The 24,658-nt window shown below is 36.4% G+C and overlaps 3 protein-coding genes and 1 long non-coding RNA gene across 5 annotated transcripts; 3 read left to right on the forward strand and 1 right to left on the reverse strand.

The window, feature by feature from the left end:
- Positions 1–434: 434 nt before the first annotated feature.
- Positions 435–3,382, forward strand: LOC118437515. Its single transcript, XR_004836142.1, has 3 exons — positions 435–637; positions 782–883; positions 1,184–3,382. It is a non-coding gene; the product is annotated as an uncharacterized LOC118437515 (long non-coding RNA).
- A 6,716-nt stretch (positions 3,383–10,098) lies between these two features.
- On the reverse strand, positions 10,099–14,087 carry LOC118437441. Its single transcript, XM_035856444.1, has 4 exons — positions 13,842–14,087; positions 11,568–11,719; positions 11,307–11,442; positions 10,099–10,636 (listed from the first exon to the last, which is right to left on the reverse strand). Exons 1-4 carry the CDS (start codon positions 13,918–13,920, stop codon positions 10,302–10,304), a joined length of 702 nt encoding a protein of 233 aa, XP_035712337.1. The 5' UTR covers positions 13,921–14,087; the 3' UTR covers positions 10,099–10,301.
- A 715-nt stretch (positions 14,088–14,802) lies between these two features.
- On the forward strand, positions 14,803–18,705 carry LOC118437298. Of its 2 annotated transcripts, none has more exons than XM_035856233.1 (5): positions 14,803–15,424; positions 15,944–16,093; positions 16,551–17,160; positions 17,606–17,822; positions 17,903–18,705. In XM_035856233.1, the coding sequence occupies exons 3-5, from the start codon at positions 16,813–16,815 to the stop codon at positions 17,989–17,991; spliced, it is 654 nt and encodes a 217-aa protein (XP_035712126.1). In that variant the 5' UTR covers positions 14,803–15,424; positions 15,944–16,093; positions 16,551–16,812; the 3' UTR covers positions 17,992–18,705. Both variants share the same exon structure in this region, with proteins under 2 accessions (XP_035712126.1, XP_035712127.1).
- A 1,525-nt stretch (positions 18,706–20,230) lies between these two features.
- Positions 20,231–23,025, forward strand: LOC110855671 (L-gulonolactone oxidase). Its single transcript, XM_022104081.2, has 4 exons — positions 20,231–20,395; positions 20,466–20,580; positions 20,774–22,040; positions 22,381–23,025. The coding sequence occupies exons 2-4, from the start codon at positions 20,468–20,470 to the stop codon at positions 22,876–22,878; spliced, it is 1,878 nt and encodes a 625-aa protein (XP_021959773.2). The 5' UTR covers positions 20,231–20,395; positions 20,466–20,467; the 3' UTR covers positions 22,879–23,025.
- The last annotated feature ends 1,633 nt before the right edge of the window (positions 23,026–24,658 follow it).

Below are 24,658 nucleotides of genomic sequence, written 5' to 3' on the forward strand. Positions count from 1 at the left end.
GCCAAACTCTGTGGGGGGCGTGCATTAAGCATTTTGTATATTTTCAAAATTTCCTTAAACCCAGGGAAATGTCTTCATTGATGCCTAAATATGCTCAAATTAATGTGATACCTTTTCCCCAAATTCCATGACCATCCTTATGCACGGTACCTCAGAATGGAGGGCCTTACTCGAAGAACGACGATCATTTTAGTAAAGATTAAATCTATTTCTTGACACGAAAGAATGATGGGTACCCTTGAGTGGCCTATTTATTTTTATTTCCCATCCCATGATTGATCTCATCTCAAACACTTTTCACGTGAAAATGGAGTGATCCTTCCCAATTAAGAAGGAATGCGACCCTTTTTTCTCGACACTGTTTCCATGGAAACGGAGAGATAAGCCAAAAAGTGACGCTTACTTTGTTCACATCCACATTTGAGTCTGGCGTCTCCTCGGAGACTGCAAGAGTTCGATGAAGTCTCGTAATTTCTCGTAATTTTTTTTAAGTAAATCGTCTCACACAAATATGTAAAGTGGACAAAGTTTAGTGCATCCTTGAATTTGCGCATAAATTTTGGATTGATTTGGTGCTATTAAGCATCAAAGTTTATACAAATCCAGACCTGAAATACAGAGGTTAAAATCGTAATTGGTGAGTATACTTTTTCTCATAATTCGTAAAAAGCATGGCCAAGTTTAAATAACGAGAGGGTTCTGAATTTTAATTTTTTACGGCCATTTTTTTATTTATTTTTTCATGCAAGAGTTAATTGTCTTTGATTCCATGCACTTGCAGAAAATTTCCATCAAAAACGAGACGTCATTGAATGATCTGAAAATGTGGGAAAAAAATTCCAACAAAGCTACGAAAAGCTGAAAAATTCTCCGATTTCTCAAGGTGAGAAAATTTTGATCTCCAAAGATGAGTATATTCATTATGAGTGTTGACGTCGCTAGAAAGAAAAAATAAAACAGAGTTTGCAATTTCATAAAAAATAGGGGTGGGAAATTTATTAATTAGCTATTTTCAACACATCTCCAAGTTAATGTTGTATTTAGGTTTTTGAAAATATTATGTTGCGATTCGGACATGCGAAGTCGTACTGAATGATAGGATTGATACATGTCAAACTCATGGGTACTTTCTGGTTGGAACCGTGTACACAGAATGTGATCAATTTACATATTAATTTTACAGATTACACGTTTGGAAAAATCTGTTGCAGTCATCTCTGTCCTTTTTCGGTAGAGGTAATCTACAAATCCACGTCCGAGTTGTGCATGAAGAACGGAGAAATTACACGTGCGAATTCTGTGACACGAGATTTTCCCAGTCATCAAATTTTAAGGTTCACGTGGAGGCGAAACATAGGAGCTGATCCATTCCTGCGACAAATGCGGGTTCATGACCTCCTTCATTCTTGGCCATCCACGCAAAATGGCACCAGTCTGCAAGTCATGAATGCTACTTCTACCAGAAGAAATTTGTCCTTTTTTCCTGGTTTGGTAAGACACATTCCCAATCATGCCCTGAAAAATTAGGATACATTTGGTAGATTTGTGTTTTTAATTGGGGTAGATTCTGTGCACCAATTAGTTTAATTGCACAATTATTTTTTCCGTATGTATTTACAAGATAGTTAGAAGATAGCCATTAAAAATGTTAGTCGATTGGTAAATATCTCTCCTATAACTGCATTTGTGGCGTCGTTCACCAAACTAACGACACGATCGCCAATTTGATTTATATTTACGAGGTCTTGCCTAAAGACCACCGGGATTTGCTATCTTGGTATGATATGTAAATAACGACCAATATTAAAACTATAACAAAACAATGGTATAGACTTCCTTCCGAACCACTTCTTTCAGCAAGCTCTGTGTACAATATGCCAATTAAATGGTACATGTATAAAATTATAAATAGGTATGGAAATTCTTACATGGCGGTTTAAAATTGCCAAAAAGTTAAATACTTTATTTTCCCAGGATTTTTTTTGGCTCTTACGTTTTTTCTGTAGAACTCGTTCACCTCCAAGATCGCTGCATTAATTTTGTCCATCCTAATATGGACAAAATAAAGTATATTGGAAACAGATTTGCACACACCTAAAAATTAAAGAAATCGATCCCTTTTCACGTAAAAATCCTGATTTCTTGAACTCATTATGAAACTCTGGTACAGTTTCATGTAACTCATAAAAAGTATGAACTTTTAGACAATATAACGGCTGCATTTGCATACTTTACTCTGTTAGTTTAACTTTGATACAAGAAAGAGGGATTCACCAGAATCCCATTTCACGGGGTTCTGAGGGAATAGTTTTTGAGGTACTTTTATCATACAAGGTTAAAACAGTGTTACTAGTATTAGACGGTGGACGGAATCACGTGAAGCTACTGATTCTTCTTCCCGTTCCAACATTTCGATTAAAGTTGATTACCTGATAGAATTAACAAATTTCATTGGTGTATTTTTCAAGTAAGTATGACGTTGATTGCAAAAATTACATGATCGATAATTTGAACTTCTCGGTGTAAGTACCGGGTAAAGTGGTATTGGATGCATATAAAAATTTAAGAAATACTCGGCCGAGCACTCAAAAATACTCGGCCGAGTCCGAGTAGTGAGAAGACGGCCAAAACCTGCCGAGTACTCGGTGCATGTCTAATTAGAAGAGATGAAATGTTGACAATTTGATAAACCAGCATATGCATACTTAATACATATGTAAATATGCAAACTTAAATTAATACGTACATAATTATATACGATTCACACATCGAAATACTGTATACACATGTTTCTACTACAATTTCTTGAATTTTAAGAGGCTTTCTCGAAATAAATGGGTTTTGTTTTATGTATAAAGCGATTTATTCGAGCTTTCAAATCTAAACTTGCAGGATCATCAGGAAATCAGAATTTTAGCAATTTTTGCGAATCGAAAAATCATATTAACAAAAATTTGCCATCTTCATACATACATTTACCATTATTTGAATTGCAGCAAAGCTTTAACCGTGTAATCGATAATGGCCTGATTATACATGCATACAAATTCTTTACTAATCTTGATTTGAATCTCTCTACCCAATCCGATGTAAATTTGGACAGGTTGCATAGCTCGTAACCGCTTCCGGTACATTTTTCCGGCTACCGTTCCCAGTCGTGAGTTGACATCACTCATCCAAAATCTTATCATTCCTTCACTCAATGACGTACATTCAACAACAAAGCATAACACGGTGTTTAATAGTGTCGTGACCAACACGGTGGAAATGGGAAACATTGGGTAAACACTTTTTGGGAGATAAGTCCTCATCGTTATTGTTGTCGCCGTGAATAATTTTACTTATTAAGTAGCTTCAGCTACTTTATGTGAAGACTTTGTCTGTCTGTCTGTCTGTCTGTCTGTCTGTCTGTCTGTCTGTCTGTCTGTCTGTCTGTCCGTCTGTCTGTCAGCAGGATATCAGGAGAACGGATCGAGATAATCGAAATCGGTTTTCGCCATCATACATAGGACCCCAGGGGGAGGATCCTATCAACTTTTGGGGGCAACCGGACCACACCCCTTTGGCGACAGGGGGTGTGGTCGGGGCAAAATGAGATTTTTAGTGCAATTTAATCTATAGGTGAAATAGAGTAAAATTATGTGTTCCGGAGTTGTGCCACACCCCCTCGGCGCCAGGGGGTGTGGTTGGGGCAAAATGAGATTTTTAGTGCAATTTAATCTATGGGTAAAATTAGGTGAAATTGAGTGAAATTAAATGAAATTAAGTGAAATTAAGTGAAATTAAGTGCTTCCCCGATTGTGCCACACCCCCTCGGCCCCAGGGGGTGTGGTTGGGGCAAAATGAGATTTTTAGTGCAATTTATTCTATGGGTAAAATTAAGTGAAATTGAGTGAAATTAAATGAAATTAAGTGAAATTAAGTGAAATTGAGTGTTTCCCCGATTTTGCCGCACCCCTTCGGCGCCAGCGGGTGTGGTTGGGGCAAAATGAGATTTTTAGTGCAATTTAATCTATAGGTGAAATAGAGTAAAATTATGTGTTCCGGAGTTGTGCCACACCCCCTCGGCGCCAGGGGGTGTGGTCGGGGCAAAATGAGATTTTTAGTGCAATTTAATCTATAGGTGAAATAGAGTAAAATTATGTGTTCCGGAGTTGTGCCACACCCCCTAGGCGCCAGGGGTGTGGTTGGGGCAAAATGAGATTTTTATAAAAAATTAATCTATAGATGAAATAGAGTGAAATTAAGTGTTCCCGAGTTGTTCCACACCCCCTCGTCGCCAGGGGGTGTGGTCGGGGCAAAATGAGATTTTTACAAAAGATTAATCTATAGGTGAAATAGAGTGAAATTAAGTGTTCCCGAGTTGTGGTGGGACCGTTTGGGGTGAACTACGTCTGAAGCTACTTCCGTATGCGCGTTTGCGACGGTTTATTTTGAATAATGCTATGATTTTTATCTGATAATTTTAAGGTTTTAACTGTATGTAAATTAATGATTTGAGATTATTGGGCATGGGCAATGACACGTTATGAAACAGTTTTATGAATATGAAATTATTGTATGTATGTATGTATGATGGAAAATGCTTGTGTAACAAAAAGTCAAGACAAAGTCGTATGTAAACTCGGGCCACTATTTTAGCCAGTGAATGTAAATGTAAGAGAATGATGTGGCAATCAAGAAAAGAGGAGTTTTTAGTCAGGGAAAAGAAGAAAGAAATTCAGACCCGATCGAGCCGAGGAGGAGGAAACTTACCTTCAAATTAACTAGCCAGCTTTTAAATATTTTCTCGATATTTTTAAACAACTAAGGTCTCACTTCAAGTCGATATAAAGTCAATCTATACGTAATCGCCCTATGTAAAATAAAGCTCCGTTTTGAGTTTGTAAGCCCAAATTTCAAGTAGTTTCGCGTATCATTTCGCACGAGTGCATTTACGCCTACTTTCGAACTCGGCATAATAAGACGGAGCCACCCCCATCGCCATCATAAGTTCCTGAGGTCAAGCTGAGATATCCCCCCAATGAGCAGACAGCTCACGCCCCCAGTTATGGTGACCACGTTGACAAAAATTACGACCGACCAGCACCCAAAGAGAAGGAAGGACGCAATGACGGCGAGGTAAGGTCCGAGTCGGGCGAATCCAATGATAATCGTGTTATACAGAATTATGTAAATCCTATAATGAGTATAAAAATGAATTTAATAAATCATAATTCACAAAAAGTGTAAAATAGACGATTTCTTCATTAAAAATTGATTCAATTCAAAAATTGGAAAAGCATATTCCTTCATTGCTCATTTATTTAAAATTGAAAGATAAAAATTTATTATGCAATCGTCCTACATTCATTTTGTCTCAAAGGCACCTTATCAAATGGATATTAAAATATAGTGCACTCACAGAAAAATCGACACCGAATTGACACCATACCGGTGTCTATATATGACTCTACCGGTTTGGTGTCAAATTGACACGGCGCGGTGTCAATTACGTTGCACACCGCGGTGTCAACCCAACATGCCGTTGTGACAATACCAACACCGCGAATGGAAAAGAGGTTGTGCTCAGTTATGTTGACTCGACACTGCTAGGTAACGAAATATGTGTATTTTAATATATGCATGTCACCACTCGGTGACAAATCGTCCCCGGATTGTGACAACTGAAGTACAAGTTTTAGTAACAAATATTTTATTTTACATTCAGTAATATTAGCCCTTAAAAAATTAATCAAGTATTTCAAACATATTCACAAGTAACAAATTATTACACTTATTAAATTAAATAGTAAGTTTTACTTCATACCTTATGCACTTTTACAGAAAAAGCTTATGTTTTTAACACGGTTGACGGTGATGGTCTGAAATATGAGTAAATTTTTCAGTTAAATTAACTTTGAAACAAGATATTTCATAATAATTAAATAGGTTGCCGGTTGGACAAATCTTTATTCGTCACTTTTGGCTCCTTCGTTGGGTCCAGCGTCGAATTTTAGCTGTATTAGAAACAATAAGTTTATACATCTATAGATGTATAAGGTGACAAAGATAAATCAATTCATTCTTCATAGACATGAAATGAATAAATATTTGCTCAAAATTCAATCATTCAAAAAATTCTTTAAAAAATTTAATTCATAATTTATGAATTTGTTGAGTAAAAAATAAATAAATTATTCATTCTATCTTGGATACATCAATGAATGTAAAGAGGTATGAATATGAAACAGCTTGAAAGAAACGTTAAGATAATCAAACTCAATAAATCCAACCAACCTGAAATGCGGCTTCCCCGACGTTCCCATTTTCTCATAATCCTTCCCCAAAAGCCGAACATCGTGCCTCAGTAACCACGACGGACACACGAAGATGCACCCCACCGCGAGAAATATTCGTCCCGACGAGAGCGTCGCTGCCATTACCATGACTACGGAAAAAGCCTTAAAGGTAAAATACCAGAATGACGAATACCTCTTCCAGTCTGGCCGTATAAAGTGTTCCACCACGAAAGTTAGCGGATCCAGGCCTTCAATTACTCCAAAAATGCCCATCGTTGGGGCCAAGTAGGCCCAAAATAGGGGGACATAGCTGAATACTTTTACCAACAGGGTTTCCCTCTTGGTCAATTTACCCCGATCCCTTGGACTCATAACATTCCCCCAATTAAGTAGCAATTCCTCCATGTCAAATAAAGAGTTTACTGTGGAAACGACTTCATTCTGACAAACCAGGGCAAAGCATGACAGACAGATGGCACCACCACACCCCATAATGGATCCTGCTACGGATAACATTTGCATCGGTGTGGCAAACAAGTCTTGATCTGGATAATGACCAAGTTCCATATATTTTTTGAAGACGTAGACAACTTGGGCTAATTTGGGGAGGACGGCGCAAATCCCCAGGGTAACGAGGCAGTCGAGTCCCCATCCTAGCAGGTCTTTAGAGCTATGCACGGCAATGAGTCGGTGGGTCTTTTTACTCCAAATTATTTGAAGTTTGGTGAATTTTTCGATTTTTAGGCTGTACGAATCTATAATTTGGTAAATTACTTGAGCCATTTCGACCAAACTGGGAGCGAGGAGAGAGCGATGTACTGGTTATTCAAGGGACAAGTTGTGTCGTAAATAAATGGCTCGGAAAATTAATTTAATAGGTTTGCAAATTATTTATGCTACATTGGTAATTCTGTGACGAATATATGTACTTCTGTATTTCAAACGTATGTATCACATATCCAGTGATAAGTAGTTCCGCTTTGGTAAAGTCAGCTACATACTTATTCTAATTGTATATGCAAATTGCATCTATTGGTAGAATATTTATGTAATGCGTCATCTAAGAATTTTAATGGGCACACATCTGTACATACAGGTAAAAATACCACGCAAAAATTACACTAAATTACATACCCACGTTGGCTAAACCTAGCCATATATTATTCATAATTCAGTTATAGCATCATGCATTAAGCTAAAGGGCGCAAAACACTCTGCACAAATAGCTAGCTAGTATAATATCCTTAAAATTTCTAATCCACGCTAATACTGCCTGACACAAGATCTTCCTTAATTCAACTATCCCAATCACTACCGAAGTGCAAATTAATACCCCCCATAATACAAACAGAGTAAGAATCGCATCCCCCAATCTTATTGGGTTGTCCTCGCGTTTGGGTAGGATATAATTCGAATAACGTGCATACCTTCTCGTCACCTCCTCAAAATCTAGACACGCCTGAATCCCAGATTCAAACAGGGATTGAAAATATTGCGGAACTTTAGAATTTCCCTCACCCTCAAATGTCCAGCCGCCCAAAGCATATTTTTAGATGTCCTTGCCTCTGTAGAATTTTCTCCAAAAATATTTTCTGGACATGTCCTTAAATTTGTAGCCCATTTCATAAGCGTCAGAGACAAGGACGGATTTTCCGCACTTCAAAATCTCATCATTAATTGTATTTGGTGGCACTATCGACATGTTATCCCAGTTGTTGACATGAAAATCAGAGTACGTAAAGTTGCCGAACGTAAGTGAGTTCCTCTTACCGAGGAGTAGGATTACTATTGTGTCCAGAGGAATTGATTCTATCCATTGGTGAAATACATCACCAAACTGATGCAGTTGGTGATCGATAAAGTGGGAAACTATATCGAAAGCGGTTACAATGATTAACATAAAAAAACCTACCAAATCCGGGGACAAAATTTTGTAACAATTCGTTGAATCTGGTGGCCTAGAGAATCGCTGACCCATTTCTTGAGTCGTCGTAGAAATCCACCCGGTTAAGTTGACTCCTTCCTTATACTTATTGAGAATATCTTTTTCCTGGCAAATTAAATCTTGAAAAGTTTCAGGTATATTAGTTTCAGGAAGCGGAGAATTTAGACTAGAAATCATTAACCCATTATAGCAATTGGTTAATATGACCGAAATCATAATCCAGCTTCCAATCACAAATCTGAAAAAATGTTGTCTCTCTAGATGCACAGGGACATATCCAGTTTCTTCGAAAATATTCGCCAAAACAAATGACCATGGACAAAAGGCTTGGTATGAATTAATATTTTTTAATTTTTTGAATAGAATGAGAACAATTGAAACAGTAACAACTGAAGCAACAAGCATTCCCCATAGTAATGGTTGGAACGGAGATACGTAGAACTTAAACGATATGATCGTCTCGGAATAACAAGTTATAAACCGGTAGCCGTGAAATCTAAATGCCACTAATCGCCTTCTGGCCCATTTCTCCGAAGTACTATCCATGAAAGAAATCCCCAACCTAGCACCGTATGTGTGCCTCCTCGGGTTATCATGATAATGCAGACTTGCATTAGCGTGGCAAAAGACTGACTGTAATAGGTGTTGATAAACTGATGTGTTTGACAATCGATTGAACGGGTTAGCATAGAAGGCTAGTTTACTAATATCTACGAATTCGCTGTTCATAAACGCAACAGTTATTTCTTTTATATCCAACCTCCAAACCATAGGAATGGAGAGTAAATTGCTGAACAACGGGACAATCTCTTCATTTGCGCTATTTTTACAATTCATCGTGTAAATGCTCTTTGACATAACGCCGATAGGTTGGACGCAAAGACTGAATGTCCCATCTTGAGATAGGAACAAAACTCCAAGGTAGTCAAATATGGGTGAACCTGCGTCTGGGGTTCTGTACGGATATTCAAAGATTGTATTAAATTTTGATTTTTCTGTAGCGGAGACCAAAATTTTGAACACATTTTTATAAATGAAGCTTGACGAGTGCACAGGTTTCCCATGTTTATATTGATGGTCTGATGCACCCATCCATCTTGTGTAGTATGGCTGATGTAAAGTTAAATTTCCAGGAAAGTAAAACTCAAACACAATAAAACTGACTCTGCATTTTGAATTTCCGAGTTTTGATAACTCCATGGCACTTTTTATAGGAGTGCTAGAATAATCAGACCCGTTTATGTGAATTAAAGTGATTGGGTGAAAAGATATAGAACTACCAGGTTGAAGAATGTGGTCACCAATGTTATCGTAAACAATCTTTACATGGCAATATTCTGATCTAGGTAGCAACTCAGGAATGCTAACATGCCTAAAATCCTCAGAAAGTTTGCATATGATTTCGTCAAGTAGCTGCAGTGAAATGAATAGCGCGATAGTTTTTAACCGCACTGAAATTGAACCGAACATTTTAACTTTCACATTTTGTAGATTTTATGAACAGCTTATTTTGATGAGCTGGATAACATTAATGCAATTAAACATCGCTTGGTGATTTATGTATATGTATGGATAGAAATGTATGTATGTATTTACAATCAACGGCGGAAAAATAAGGTATGCAGGTAAACAGGTATGCATGTTCACATTTCGTGCTTATATATTATCCATTTTCTTGATGAGATTTTGCACATAATTTGTTTTTTACATGTATACACGTGTCACCTACTAAATAATTCACTAATAATGTCACTCTAAATAATTCGGTATGATGTACTAACGACCTTGTGATACCTGATTGTACGTTTGATAAATGTATAAGACCCAGCCTCCACAATCAACTTGAAAAGGAAAAGGATTATGCAATGCATGTTTCTTGTTTAAATAGCGGCGGAAATATTTACAAACCCTGATACTTTATTGACCCAAGCCATACAAAAAATTTGACATTCTAAAAAATATATTAATGTACAAAATTTACCAAAAAATGTAGCCTGTCTACTTATGTATTTAATAACAATCTTTAATAAAAAAAAATGTTCTCATTAAACGAAATGCCAATACTTTCTAATCGTTTAAAAATAAAAATACATAATAAACCCAGAAATCCAGGTTAAAAATCCGACAACTTGCTTCCTGGCCGAATTCCCTTGTCCATTACAACCATTTCCGGAACAATAACATTTCTCCAGGACTCTTACATTCCCAACGATCGGATATAAAAAGTTGTTAAGTCCTCTGGAAATGCATTCTTTCCCATCGGTTCGAATTTCACTTGGTGTAAGTTCACATCCCCGCAAAATTACGAGACCCCCGTCACCCTCCAATTCACCTGTGTATGTTACACAGGACACAATCTGAGGGCCCTGATTGTGATTAGGTGCCTGCCCCATGGAATGTCGGATGCTGGCTGGAAGAAGAAAATGACAAGTTAGGTTTTGGCATTGTAGATTGCATCAAAGCACAAGGTTTACATATGCAACATGAGTGTGAAAGGATAGCTAAATACTTAATAAAATGTGGATATTTGAATGTGTATACATAGGTCAGACACTAATTACACCACAAAGTTTTTAAACATACATAAATACGCTCAAAAATTAGAAATGTATATAAAAATTAATTTTTTTAAAAATTTATGTATGTATGCTGATAGAATCCAGGTACAAAGTTATATGAATTTACAATGCGTGTATGTACATATGTATGTGTACACGGTAGAAATACAGTATTAAAATAATTCCAAGTGGTATTGATATGTGACTCTACCAAATGAAGTGGTATTGATACACACGTACAGATTTACAGATACTACCGTATAGAAATACAAAGCTTGATATTACAAGTTTGTCATACCGTTGGTAGCAAATTCTATAAACCGTATAAATAACCTAGTTAAGTTTACTAATACCTCAGTTTAATACCAAGAGGTGGTAGCCTAAATACCGAGAAATTAATACGTTTTATACGATACCTGATTTCAAACGTGTAGCTTTCACCTCACTTTCGAAAAATTCGGTTATAATAATATTTTACAAAACTAGCACAATTATTAAATTTTCATTAAAAAAAATATTCACCTTCGACCTCAAGGTTTCCGAACCCGAAACACTCCTTTTTCCTGAATCTTGGCAACGGTGGCGTCTGAGCACATGAGCTGTGTCGTAGAGTTTGGAAATGTTTGAAAATATGAACACGTGTAGCACTCGAAACGACCTGAAAAATTGTTTGATTTGTTTCCTTGGAAAATTATTGCATTCATAAAAAACGATGAAATTAATCAGCTCACTTGGAATAATATGAACGTTATGTGGTATTGAAGGAAAAATATTGCAGTCTACATTTCTCGGTTTGTCGCACATGCTGGACCGTGGATTGAAGTAGAGCCCTTTTTGGCACGCGATTATCCAAATGGTTCCATTGTCACATTGATAAAATGAAGAACAGTTGGACGGGTTGGCGGAAACATGGCCATGTCGTGTACAAGATAAATCTGCAGATTAAATTAACTTCGATAATTAGCTGGATTTTTTTTCAAAATTTACTTTTCGAATTTGGTTTCCTCCAAGCTATTCATGTACATATTTACATAAATTTATAAAGTTGTGTAAATCACAATTGTTTGACGTAGACGGTGTATAAGGCTACACTCTTAGGCAACTGGTATTGAATTATTTCGAATCATTACCGGACGGAGTACATATATGATTCTACCGGCATCGGTAATATTGATCATTACGGCGTAGTAATGAGGTGGTAATGAAATCTATACCACTCAGAATCAAACTATTACCAATCCTGTAAGGAATTATTACCAAATCAATACCAACACGGAGTACATATGTGACTCTACCGGATGCTTTACAGTGTACCTATACATATACTCTTACATAGGTACATATACTCTTAGAAATTCAGTATTATTTAAAATAATCCCAAGCGGTATTGTTGTTGGCCGCACTTCTTGTTGATCTTGGTGTACACGACATTGATATTTTATGGTTATTATCCTTCTTAAAATTTCGTAAGCAGATTGTTAAGTTTGAAAAGTCGTTTTCAAATCCCAAGAGATTAACATGCGGTACACCAGCCGGTACCAAACTAGCTGCTCTTCTGTTTATTATCTTAATTAATCCGATTCTGAATGCATTAAAAATCAAATTACTTGATATTAACCCCAATTTTTGTATAGCTGGATACATTGATGATTTGGTTATTGCTGAAAGAGTTATTGGTAATGCACCCAAATTGCAATCTGCACTCAATATTTTGAGTGAAGAGTGTAAGGCAGTTAAAATAACGCCCAATCCTCGTAAATGTGAAATATTGGTAGTTAATTTTGGTGGAAGAAGAGTTAATTTTCCTACTAAGTCCTTTTGTATTGATTCAGTTCCTATACCCGTTGTAAAGAGCTTAAAAATTTTAGGGGTGACTTTTTGCCCAAATTTTAGTTGGGATAGTCATATAAAAAACATTGTTGCGAAAGCAAACTCTAAATTATTTCAGTTAAGAAAATTATTCAATGCTGGCTTCTCCAGTAAAGAATTATTAATAGCTTACGGTGCATATATTCGGTGTAATCTTGAGTATTGTTCAGTTGTGTTTGGCTCTGGCTTGAACCAGAAATTAGTTTACAAAATTGAAAGTGTTCAGAAAAAAGCTTTAAGTATAATTTTCCGAAAACGAGTTGATCATTTAAATTATGTTGAATGCATGCAGGAAGCTGAGTTGATAACTTTAAATGAAAGGAGAGAATTGGCTCTTAATAAATTTGCTTACAAGTTATTTTTTGGTAGGTATAGGCACTTTTTGCCGCAATTCCAGCGTGCTTCGTGCAGTGGTGTGTCATTGAGGTCAAACAAGGATTTACTATTTCAACCGGTAATTAAGTCGTCAAAATTTAAAAATTCCCCCATTAATATGATAATCAGCAAAATTAATGACGAATGGAAATCAAAATCCACGGTTTTTGGCTTGTCATTTGAAGCTCTAACAAATTTGATAGATTATAGCTAACTTTATACAAACTAAGAGTAGATAATATCTTACGTACATATATATTGTTAAGTTAAATATAGTAATTTAGCCCTTAGTTATTGTTATTTAATCATTTAAAGTAAGTTATTTCTGTTTGTAAGCTCACGAAAATAGGCTAGTGTGCTATGCTAAAATTTCATTTTGTGCATTCCCTAGTACTAGTAAATGAGGGTAATAAAGGTTATTACTATTACTATTACTATTGATACGTACATATGACGCCACCAAAGTGGTATTGATAAGTAATACCGTGTAGTAATAATAAATAGTTTGGCATTAAAGCGCTATCAAGTAGGGTACATATTTTTAACAATCAGTCTAATTTTAATACCAAGCGGTAGTAACCTGAGAAATCTATATCTACACACGTGGTTACACCAGATTTCTCAAAGTATAGGGGTTGACAAAATCCATCCCCAATTTGCAGACATTGTGATACAATATTTTGAAACTATTTCCAAACAAATATTTGGTACACAAAATATTTTGGAAACATTACCAAAAACTATTTATACCAGATTTCTTACAGGTTACATATAATCATTTTACTAGCCCTTTATTAACCAACTTCCTCATACCTGTTTTTGTCACCATTGATGAAATACAAACGAAATAACAAGTTATCAATCCACAAACGAATTTGGTTTTGAAATACATTATATCTTAAATGGAACGCTTGATTCAGTACGTTTTAGGTTAAAAATATTATAAATGTGTGCTTGCTAAATTTTTCAAACTCGAAACAGAGATTTGTTCTTGAATATTATTTTTGCAAATGTACTTGTACTCGGGAAAGGTGCAAAAGCAGTCAGGAAATTGGCCTGTGAGCAACGGTGAGTATAATAAATTTAAGTATTTATTATCATGTAATCTCTTCCTTCTATTTACTGACTGACACAAAGCGAGATAACAGTTCGCAAATAAATGTAGCAGGAAAGTGAGTCATGAGTCAGATGTAGATTACATAAAAGCATTCGGTTTTCGCAACCAATACCTGCCTGACTCTACGAGATTTATAACAGGGTGCTAATTTATTTATTAAGATAGATGTATATAATGAAATAGCCCTTTGTTAGAGCTCTAACGATTTTCGAGTTTGATGGCTTAAAATTTCCGTAATTTTGTGTACATCAAGAATATGAAATAATATTGGGGTGGCGCATAGTCAGTTTTCGCGATACGAGCCAAAATGTGAGAATTTTGTTTTGCTAATTTTGGATTTTGGCTCAAACTTAAAACTTAACTGTCTTAAAATAAAAGACACACTCAAGCAAATTGTGCATGGTACAGGTATCAGCTAAATGGCCTCGTTACACATTTTAAAAATTCGTTTTCATCGTACACAAATTAGTACTACTTTTCTTATTTGGTTTATTAAAAATCACTGTCCAATTAATTTTTAACCTCACAAACAGGAAAATATGTAACTAATTATAAAGGATTCGTGTACCTACGAAATTAAGATGTTTCATAAATAATTTTAAAGTCATTCATATACGTAAATATTTTATCATGCCCAAATATACCCATATGCTTGGGTATTTTCTCTTGAAACGAAAGTATTTAAATGAAAGTTCGTTGCAAATGTCATTGGTTAACCAATTTTGCGAATAATTCTACCATTTTTGGTACAAATGAACGGATTTGTTTTATCCGAGCGTAACGGATTTTCTTTTCCTTAGTATATGTGTTCCGGGTTCACGTATGTACTCGTGTGCTCATATTTACCGAACACCCGACCAAACTTTACCCGGGTATCGTATTGGATATATGCAGGTACACCAGTGCGTAAGTTTTTATCTGCATACATATATAGACATATTTAACCCCGAATCTCATAGAATTCTCCAACAGCCTGCTGACCACACGCAGAAACCCAAATATTATACGTATTCGAACCAAATTTTATCTGGGAGAAAAATTTAATTTTAGGAAACAATGGCTTTTGCCAGTATTGGAGGACACGTGGTCGCCAGTAAAACCATGGGTAGAAAAAATTGTGTCGGCAGTTCGTCCCAAGTTGACAGGAAATACATGAATTTACGCATCGATCTGCCATATGGACGAGGACAGAATGAATTTTGTGGAAAGTTAAAAATTACTCAGAAACTTGGGTGGAACGTCCAGAAAATTGAAGACACGGAGGAGTGGAAATATTACGGTAAATTAAATATTTTATCTAACCATTCAAATATTTACACTCTTAGAAATGGGGTTACAATTATAGCCAAAAAGTTAACGTATGTGACTCTGGTTATAAATTTGTCACAGAGTGGTTACAATTGTGACCGACTAATTATGAAGTTTCACCGACTTGGTATTATTTAAATTGTCACCAGAAATAATAAATTTATAACGCGTTGGGGACAAATTCATAACCACGGCGGTAGAGTTACATTCGTTTACATTTTGGCTATAATCGAACCCCCATTTTTAAGAGTGTAGGGGTAAGAACAGAGTGGATATGAGAACAACAGGATACAGTTTTTCCCCAAATTTTACTTAAATGCTAAAATTCATAAGGAAACACTTATCAGTAATTCTCAAAAAAAAATTTCACCATATCAGGGTAAAAAAAATTCTGCAAAAAATATGCTTTGTGCCCATAGAAATTTACCCCTTAAATATATTATTTCATACTGGATATTTAATATAATAAAATATTTTCGTTCATGTTTAGCCCTCGTGGTTGAACTTCAAGCACTCGTGAAAACCACCAACGCACGTGGGGAACGGTGTCACACCCTTTTACGAGAAATTACCCCGGAAGCAAATTCCAAATTTATATGCAACTCAAAAATATTTGCAGTGGTGTCTGGAGAGGAAAATGGTATGCGAAATTAATCGAAAACAAGGGTATTCATGGTCTTATTGTGTCACATAAATGTGCAAGAATGTAAGAATTTTCAGTGATAAAAAAGTTACAACTTTTACAATTTCGTAATTTTCATAACCAATGAAAATTTCAAAATCTCAAAATCTCATAAATCTCAAAATTTCATAACCAATGAAAATTTCCGATCAAGTCATACCTATATTACAGGTATACATGACTTGTTCGGAGATTTTCATTGGTTATGAAATTTTGACATTGAGATTATGAGATTTCGAGATCTTGAAATTTCGAGATTTTGAAATTTCGAGATTTTTATTGGTTATGGAAATTGTGTAAAAGTCGTAACTTTTTTGCCACTGAAAATTCCACCATCTACACATTTTCTGGTTTCGCAACCTTATCGCATCTTTCCTTAACCAAATTTAATTTAATAAATTACGTTAATATTCAGGAATACGGAAAGGCTTCAATTTGACTCAACTTCGTCCATCAATCCTGCTCCGAAATCCGGTCTCGTTTCCGTTCAAAATCCAACTTCCACAAAATCCACTCCCAGCCACCTTAACATCTCGAGCCATCTCCATTGACTACTTCCTTGTCGCATATCGTCGCACGGACAATGGCTATGAACCCCTTCTCAACGAGAATTGCCAAAATATCGAGGCCATAACTTAATCTCGTTTGAAAACGAATCTGAAAAAATTAATTGGACCATGACCACCAAAGAAATCAACGCAACTTTCACCTCCCCACAAAAATTTTACAAACTTTACCAAAAACAAGGGCTCAATTTCAAGCTGACTGTAACCCTTGGAAAAAATTACGGATCCGAAATCTCCGCCGAATTTATCATTTTACTCGTCGAAAAGATTTCGCAAGATGGCGTAACACTTTTCCAGGAAACTGAACTGGATTCAAAATCTGAGACTAAAAGAAACCCAAGTCTCACATTTTCTGGCAGCTTGCTCGATCCGAAGAATAGGACGGATAATAAAACGCTTATTCGTGCCTCGTTTAATCCGGGTGGGGATGCAGGACTAAAAATCCAGCATTATTTAAGGGTATGAATGAATTGCAAATATTTATTGGATGACGACATTTATCTAACAATGCGATGGTGTGAAGTGTAACCCTTCGATTTGGTTGAAATTTCGAAATTATGTGGTTTATGTCAATACTACCAACGTTTCTTGAGGCAGTTTGTGCGATGGTCAAAATTTTTCAAAATATATGAGGGAAAAGTTGAAAAATGTGCAATTTTTGCACGGGAGGAGAATGTATGTAACTTTTGCTTCCTCCGCTTGGTAAAAATCGCCCATTTTTCAACTTTGACTTATAATCAAATATTTTGACAAACTTTTATCCATCGCACAAACTGCCTGAAGAAACGTTGGTTGTATTGACTAGGACCACGTAGTTTCAAAATTTCAACCAAATCGGAGGGTTACACTTCACACCATCGCATTGTAAGAGAGCGTTCATTATTTTTTAACATTTCTATTACAGTTTAAGGTTATCTTCCCGGAGGAATTTGCTAACTCGTTGAAAAATATAGAAGGAGAAGAGGAAATCTTTATCGGAACGGGGAGAATTTTGGGGGAGGAGGGATCCAGATTTTTTTCCAGGATGAGGTCACAATCCATGTCATCTCTCCTGTCGCTTTTTCCACCATCATATTCCCGAACGCAGAGTCGGAGAGGATCGTTAATGTCACTGGAAACTTGTGAGTGTTCAAATGGCAATATTTGTATTTTACATAAAAAATTACGAAAGTCTGACTATCATGGTTATTGAATTTTTTAGTGCCTCCACATTATGACGAGTTATGTAGTGGAGTTGGAGCATGTGAATTAAGGGACGAAGATAACGAACAGGTTGTAAATAAATTCTAACGGGGCCGATTATCGAAAATTATACATGTGAAAAAGTCGCTATTTCGATTATTAACTTCAGGAATTTATAAAGAAATATTTATCAATATTTTACCATAATGTTGACCGTAAAGATGTCCATTGTCTTTCTATTGGAAATATTTAACTTACAAAAAAATCGTCGTAATTGAGAAAGGATTAAAATAAGTAAGACTAAGGTTTATTAAATAAATGTAAATTTACTTGTTTTTATATCAATCAAATAATTTCATATTAAGTTCTAATGGCAGTAATACAAAGATGATAAATGATTCCGATGGTTTGTTTGCAGCGTCATATTGGTGAGTTGTCTCGAACCTTGTCATTATTATCACTGGCGACATGAAGTCGAAGATTGTACATAAGCATATGCATTAAAATTTGTGCAACTTGATCCCGAATAATTGGTGGAGGTATATAGATAATCGGCCTATATGTACATCCATATGAATATCTATTAGTCACGACAAATTTAGCATTTATCTGATTTTAGAATCTCAGCGTATATTTTACCGATTTAGTAATCCATTTGTTGAAGAAGGCTTTTGTTTGCAAATTTATTCTGTAAATGGTGATTTTTTTTACATCGCGATGCAAATATAAAATTTGAAGTGAGCACTACTAATGACTAATGCATACGAAACTAGGTAGGTATATATGTGCATACGTATGTACATATGTACACAGATATGCGAGCCCCAGCCCAGCAACTTATGTATGATGAATTCAACAATCTATCTACGTATTTAATACATATCTATGTACAGATGTATTTGTACTCATTCATCGATGAATACATACCATCACGTCTTAACTGTTGCAGGAATGAAAGGATTCGTATTATCAATAAATGCCAAGTTGAGGCAGGATTTAAAAATTTTAGTTATCATACCATAATAAGGCCCGTGCATAATGGGTATCATGAATTTGTACGGAACATCTTGGTCGAGGCATCCAGTGTGGAAAAGATGTAACGATCAAAATTGACGATACTGTTTATGTTCAGCCCCAAGTCGAGTGGCTCAACTATGATTCTTCTCATCTTCACGTTTTTGAGTATTCTCAAAGGTTAAAAGTGACCAGTGTCGTACTTATATCGAATATATGAACTGTATCTATCTGTATCTATATATACATAAATATATACACACATTCATACATACTTACATATGCTACTACATATTACGATTACTGAAGCAAACATGTATCCATATTTTGTGACATGTGACCCTTTTTTACATGGCAAATACATATTTGCTGAAATTAGTTTAAAGCCGATCTCACAGCTTAAAACGAGGGAGCTAAATACATATGTTGCGAGATGAATTGGGCTTAGGAATAAGTAAGCATGTATAATTGTAACTTTATATATTTATACATATTTATCTTGCATACATTTTCTAATATGAGTTACAATCTTATGTAAACGAAATAAAGTTTTGCTAATGAGGCATCCTTTGTTGGTGTCAAGCTCTGATTTTCTTCTTATCAGTATAAAACTGTGTCAAATGTAATGTTTTAGAACTTTACGGTACAATGAACAGCATTATCTTCGAATGGAGGTTGCAGAAAACTACAAAGCAAAATATTTTTGCGCAAACAAACAGTTTTTAGTATTAATTCATTCAAGCACAGTTCCGTGCACTTCAAAAATCTAGCATAACATGGCCATTAACATAGACAGGGTGATTTAAATGTCAGGTTACAATGGAAAGTTTGTCAATGGGAACAATTTGCAAATCTCCATTAGTTACTTAAATTTTGCATCTCAAATTCAATATTTTAAGAATTTTGTCATCAGTTTTCCATAAGTTTTGATAAAAATTAAGAAAAATCTCAATCCCAAATCCGTAACTAATGGAATTTTACGAATTTTTCCCATTGCAAAATTTTCCGTTGTAACCTGACATTTAAACCACCCTGTATACCTTCGCTTATGTACACCTTTTGTTTTATAACTCTTTTCAAAACCAATTTGCAAATAGTCTAGAAAAGGAATCTATTTAATTGCATTTAATTTGGCACTGTTTGAGACTAAAATGAAGCAAATCGGTGCAGGACACTCAAAAAATTTCCCCCGTATTTTAAAATTACATTGAGAATAAAACTGAGATTTGTATTACGTTGAACTTTGTCTTGTAACCTTTACAAACACATAATCGGGACGTGATAAATTCACTCATGTACATTTTGCTGGCTCGTTATCGTATTTTGCAAACTTACTCAACTTTACGTAACGTGTACAAATTTAGTTATATAATAATTGCTTCATTTAATCTGATATTAAAAACTTAAAAAATGTCCAGAACTTACTTGATCCTCGTATGATCCACATCTCAGCGAGATTAAGACGGAGAAAATTTAATCCACAAGTTGGAAATTTTCGGTAATCGTTGCAAAAATATCTTCGTATTAACTTCATAAACCATTTCTTGATTATTATTTTTTTATTTAAGCGATGGAAACCCGGTCGCCAAGATGGGCGCTATTTTTACTGGCTGCGCTATCTTCTAAACCCATTCTATTAACTGAGGCAAGTTTAGAAAATGCGTACGGTCCGCCAATTGACTTGTAAGTATCTGACGTGTATTACCAATAAAATTATACCCAAACGTAAAAATTTTCACCAAACTGGTATTATTTTAATACTGGATTTTCAATAGTGTTAAAATTTACAAAATGGAACAACAATCAAATTGGTTCAAATTTTTTCAAAATTATGCAAAAGATATATTAAAATTTTCCACTAAATTCTTCCCCCCAGCCTGACCGGCCTTCAATACACCGCTTACCAAAAAGGTCCCACGTGCTCCCCAACCTCTCCCATTCTCTACCCTCAAACCACCTCCGACATCCAAGCCATCATCTTAACCGCAGCCGCCCTTAACACCACGGTCAAAGCCTTCGGTCACCGCCACTCCGCGACCGACATCATCTGCACGGACGGGATTCCCATCGACATGCGCGCTTTTCAAGAATTCTCCTACGACGCGGCCACCCAAACGGTCACCGTCGGCGGGGGCATGTATCTATACGACGCGACCCAAGCCATGGCCCTCGAGGGGCGCGCAATACGAACCATGCCCGCCTGGGGTAACGTCACCATCGCGGGCGCCATGGGGACCGGCGCGCATGGATCTACCCTCCGCTACAATGCCTCCATATCCGATCAAGTCGTCGCCCTAACGATCGTCGACGGTACCGGGACCGTCCGCCAGATTACGTCCGATTCCCCCGATCTACCCGCTTTTCGTCTGCATCTCGGTCTACTCGGGGTCATTATTAACGTCACCCTCTACACAGTTCCGTTATACAAGGTCACCGCGGTCAATACCGTGGTCAATGATGACATCCTACTTAACGGACAACTCCTCGACATGGTCCGCGCCGCCGACCAAACGACGGTCTATTGGTACCCTTCCCTGGGGAAGCTGGTCATCGGAAATTGGACGATTGTCGATCCCGCCACGCCCGGAGAGGCGTGGACGAGTGATCACGTTCCCCCAACGTCAGACACGCATAATTTATACGCCGTACCCTCTTTAGAGATCATCCAAACGTTAAATGACTCCTTAGGATTGCAGGTCTTTCAGGTTTACACGTTGGCCTCGATGTACACGGACGTTCCGGATTTCGCTCCGATTTACACGACGAATGGGTTGACCGTGTCGAATCCGGCGACGGGATTTTATGACGTAATGTTTGCCCCGATTTGTCAGGAGACGGGATTTTGGGCGTGCCCCTGGTTCCACGCGCCGAATCAGTATTCCTTCACGGATAACGAGATTGATATCGATGTCAGGAATTTGACGGCTTTTGCGGCCGATATGAACCAGATTTTGGCCACGAGGACGGCCGCGTTTCCGTTTGATGGGGTGCTGCTTAGATTTTCTAGGGCGAGTGAGACACTGATGAGTACGTCGTTGGGGAGGGACACGTGCCACGTGGAGTTTTATATGATGAGGAGAAGGGATTCGTATAATGATACGAGCACAGGGTTGGCTTCGTACCAGGCGATTCTGCAAACTTTGGTAAGTTTGGGGTCCAAATTGCGAAAAATCAGGTAGTAATTCATATCATATACTCACTAGAACATAAAGCCCACAAAATCTGGCAGGTTATCTGGCAGAGTAGCAGATTTTAAACTTTTAGATAAATTTGAGTAATTTTTTCTCTAAATATTTTTGCAAAATGAACAGTAGTCTAAAAATCAATATTTATTAGGCTTACTCACGTGATCGCCCTATTTGGCACCACAGATTAGGGATTAACGTTGCAGAATAAAAACATTTTATGCGAAAATTATCCAACCAAAAGGTACAAACTAGCAAATCACGCTAAATTACAAATTTGTTATTCGATTTCAACCAGGCCTACAAATACCGAGGGGGATCCCACTGGGGAAAAAGTGGTCCTTTTTATCACTCCTCGGAAATGTTGGACCTTAAGCTGAATCCCGCCGCGAGAAGCAGTTTCATCTCCGTCATGGAAAAATACGACCCTAACGGAATATTTCTGAACAATTTCGGCCGCCGATTGCTCGAAACAAGCTCGGACGCTGATATCGACCCCGCCACGACACACTGTGCCCTGCTGGATAATTGCGTCTGCGCTGAAGACAGCGACTGCGCTGCTGGAACACACTGCCAAAAGTTTAGTCCCCAATTCAACTATAACGTCTGCGTTAATCCGAACGAACCAAATATCCCGATCAATTTGGGGAGCATTACGGCCCTGGCGAATTATAACGGTGCCCTCAACCTGCAACAAATCCTTTGCGCAAATACCCTTTCAATTGGACACTCGACTTTGAATTCTGCCCTTAAATGTCCCCCTCTCCTTGGCGGGCTTCTTCCAACAATTGGATAACTAATTATAAGAATGATGAATGCATACAACAATAAATACTTATTTGTGACTTCATTTATTTAGTGGATTGAATCGTTACTTCATACCTATTCAAAATATGTCTTCATTCAAAATATATTCACGCGGTTTAATAATTGGATAAAATTATTTCTCTATTACTTGTGCAATCAAAAATAATTTTTGTATGTATGTATGTCGCACTTGCGAAGACATAATGCATGCATATGTATATGTATTATTTATTTAAACGAAGGGGTGACTCATTCCACACTTACATATTTAGCAGTACGATATTATAAGTAGATATTCAGACTCTTAATTTCAGGGAATGATTAATCATGGTAAAAACTATTATGTAAGAGTTTTTTTATATCGGTAGTAACTCCTCAATCGGATAATTCATACATTTACATATATCTCGCTAGCCAGAATTGATTACATACAAAAGAGAAGTATATTTTTACCTATATAAGTAGGAATGTTGGTCACTGCATAAAACAGTAGTGGTAATTCCAATCTACTTAATAAATAAATTACCCATAAATAGATATTATTACCTGCAATTTATTTAGTGATGACAAATTCGACTAAAGAATTAAGCAATTACTGCGTACCCAATAAGTATTTCAAGTGTGTATTCAGTATTCATATTTAGAAGACGAAGATTAAATAAATTGTTGACTACGAAATAAACACTTGACAAATCATATATGCATAGGATTGAAGCCTGCTGCGGGACAGTGCGTAAAGAATGTGATTCATTCCTATGATAGAAGTATCACTGTATTCGGCATGATATATATGTAGGAGCATGATGCCATTTTTGTACATACATATAACAAGGAGCATACGCCTTACGCTGTGGGATTCAAAATTCGCGGAAAATTAATTACATACAGGCTTAAATGGAAGTCGGACAGTTTCGCGAAAACCCTTTTGGCGAAAAAAATTCGCCAAAAAAATCCCGTTTGACGAAAAAAAATTTCACCCACTTTACGGCATTTTTAGAACAAGGGTTTCAAAGTACCTTTTGGCGAAAAAAATGCCACATTTGGCGAAAATGAAGATTTTGTGAGTATTTATGTTAAATCATAAAGATAATACGACAATAATTTACATATTTTCTTTATTTTCATACCTTAATGTATTTGGATGAGCACGTTATCAATGGTGTCTGCTCTTCTCCCCAGGAAAACAAGCGAATGTTATCAAATTTTATTTGAGTTTATAAAACACCATGTCAAAAACTATAATCCTTCCCAAACTATATTAAACTTTGAGGCCACTGCGATTGTGTTCCTTGAAACTTAAACCACCCATCTGGAAATGTATGTATTATTTGCAGCGCGAGCAAAATGCTATTGAGAATATTCTTTATAAAATTGATAACGGTCAACTACCCAACTTACAAAGAAAAAAATATAAGAGATTGGATCACTTTTTTCGCAATGAATAAGTATAGGACTCGAGCTAATCATGAAAAATTTGTAACTTGGTTATCCAAACTTGCCAGAAGCTGCCCCACCTATAAGTTCTAATTTTCTGGAATTTGAATTATCAAATAGTCTAAATATGCAATGCAGTTAATTTTAAGGCGCTTGACATGAATAAATGCGAAATTTATATTTCGCCAAATGTGCTTTTACGAGTTTTTAATTTTCGCCATATGTTACAAAAATTTCGCCATCCGGGACTTTCATCATAATTTTTTTATCACTTTGGCGAAAATTTATTTTCGCCAAATCAGGTTTCGCCAAACTGTCTGTCAATCTGTCAACTG

The sequence above is a fragment of the Folsomia candida genome, unplaced genomic scaffold (genome assembly GCF_002217175.1).
Source record: "Folsomia candida strain VU population unplaced genomic scaffold, ASM221717v1 Fcan01_Sc013, whole genome shotgun sequence".
Lineage (NCBI taxonomy): Eukaryota > Metazoa > Arthropoda > Collembola > Entomobryomorpha > Isotomidae > Folsomia > Folsomia candida.

Bases quoted from the DNA above. Each gene is read 5' to 3' on its own strand.
- LOC110855671 (XM_022104081.2), top strand. From the start codon at position 20,468: ATGGAAACCCGGTCGCCAAGATGGGCGCTATTTTTACTGGCTGCGCTA. The intron at 20,581-20,773 runs GTAAGTATCTGA...TCTTCCCCCCAG, and splicing joins TACGGTCCGCCAATTGACTT to CCTGACCGGCCTTCAATACA. The intron at 22,041-22,380 runs GTAAGTTTGGGG...GATTTCAACCAG, and splicing joins AGGCGATTCTGCAAACTTTG to GCCTACAAATACCGAGGGGG.
- LOC118437298 (XM_035856233.1), top strand. From the start codon at position 16,813: ATGACCACCAAAGAAATCAACGCAACTTTCACCTCCCCACAAAAATTT. The intron at 17,161-17,605 runs GTATGAATGAAT...TTTCTATTACAG, and splicing joins AAATCCAGCATTATTTAAGG to TTTAAGGTTATCTTCCCGGA. The intron at 17,823-17,902 runs GTGAGTGTTCAA...TGAATTTTTTAG, and splicing joins GTTAATGTCACTGGAAACTT to TGCCTCCACATTATGACGAG.
- LOC118437441 (XM_035856444.1), bottom strand. From the start codon at position 13,920: ATGTATTTCAAAACCAAATTCGTTTGTGGATTGATAACTTGTTATTTC. The intron at 11,720-13,841 runs GTATGAGGAAGT...TTTAATCTGCAG, and splicing joins ATCAATGGTGACAAAAACAG to ATTTATCTTGTACACGACAT. The intron at 11,443-11,567 runs GTAGACTGCAAT...ACAATTTTTCAG, and splicing joins TGTGCGACAAACCGAGAAAT to GTCGTTTCGAGTGCTACACG.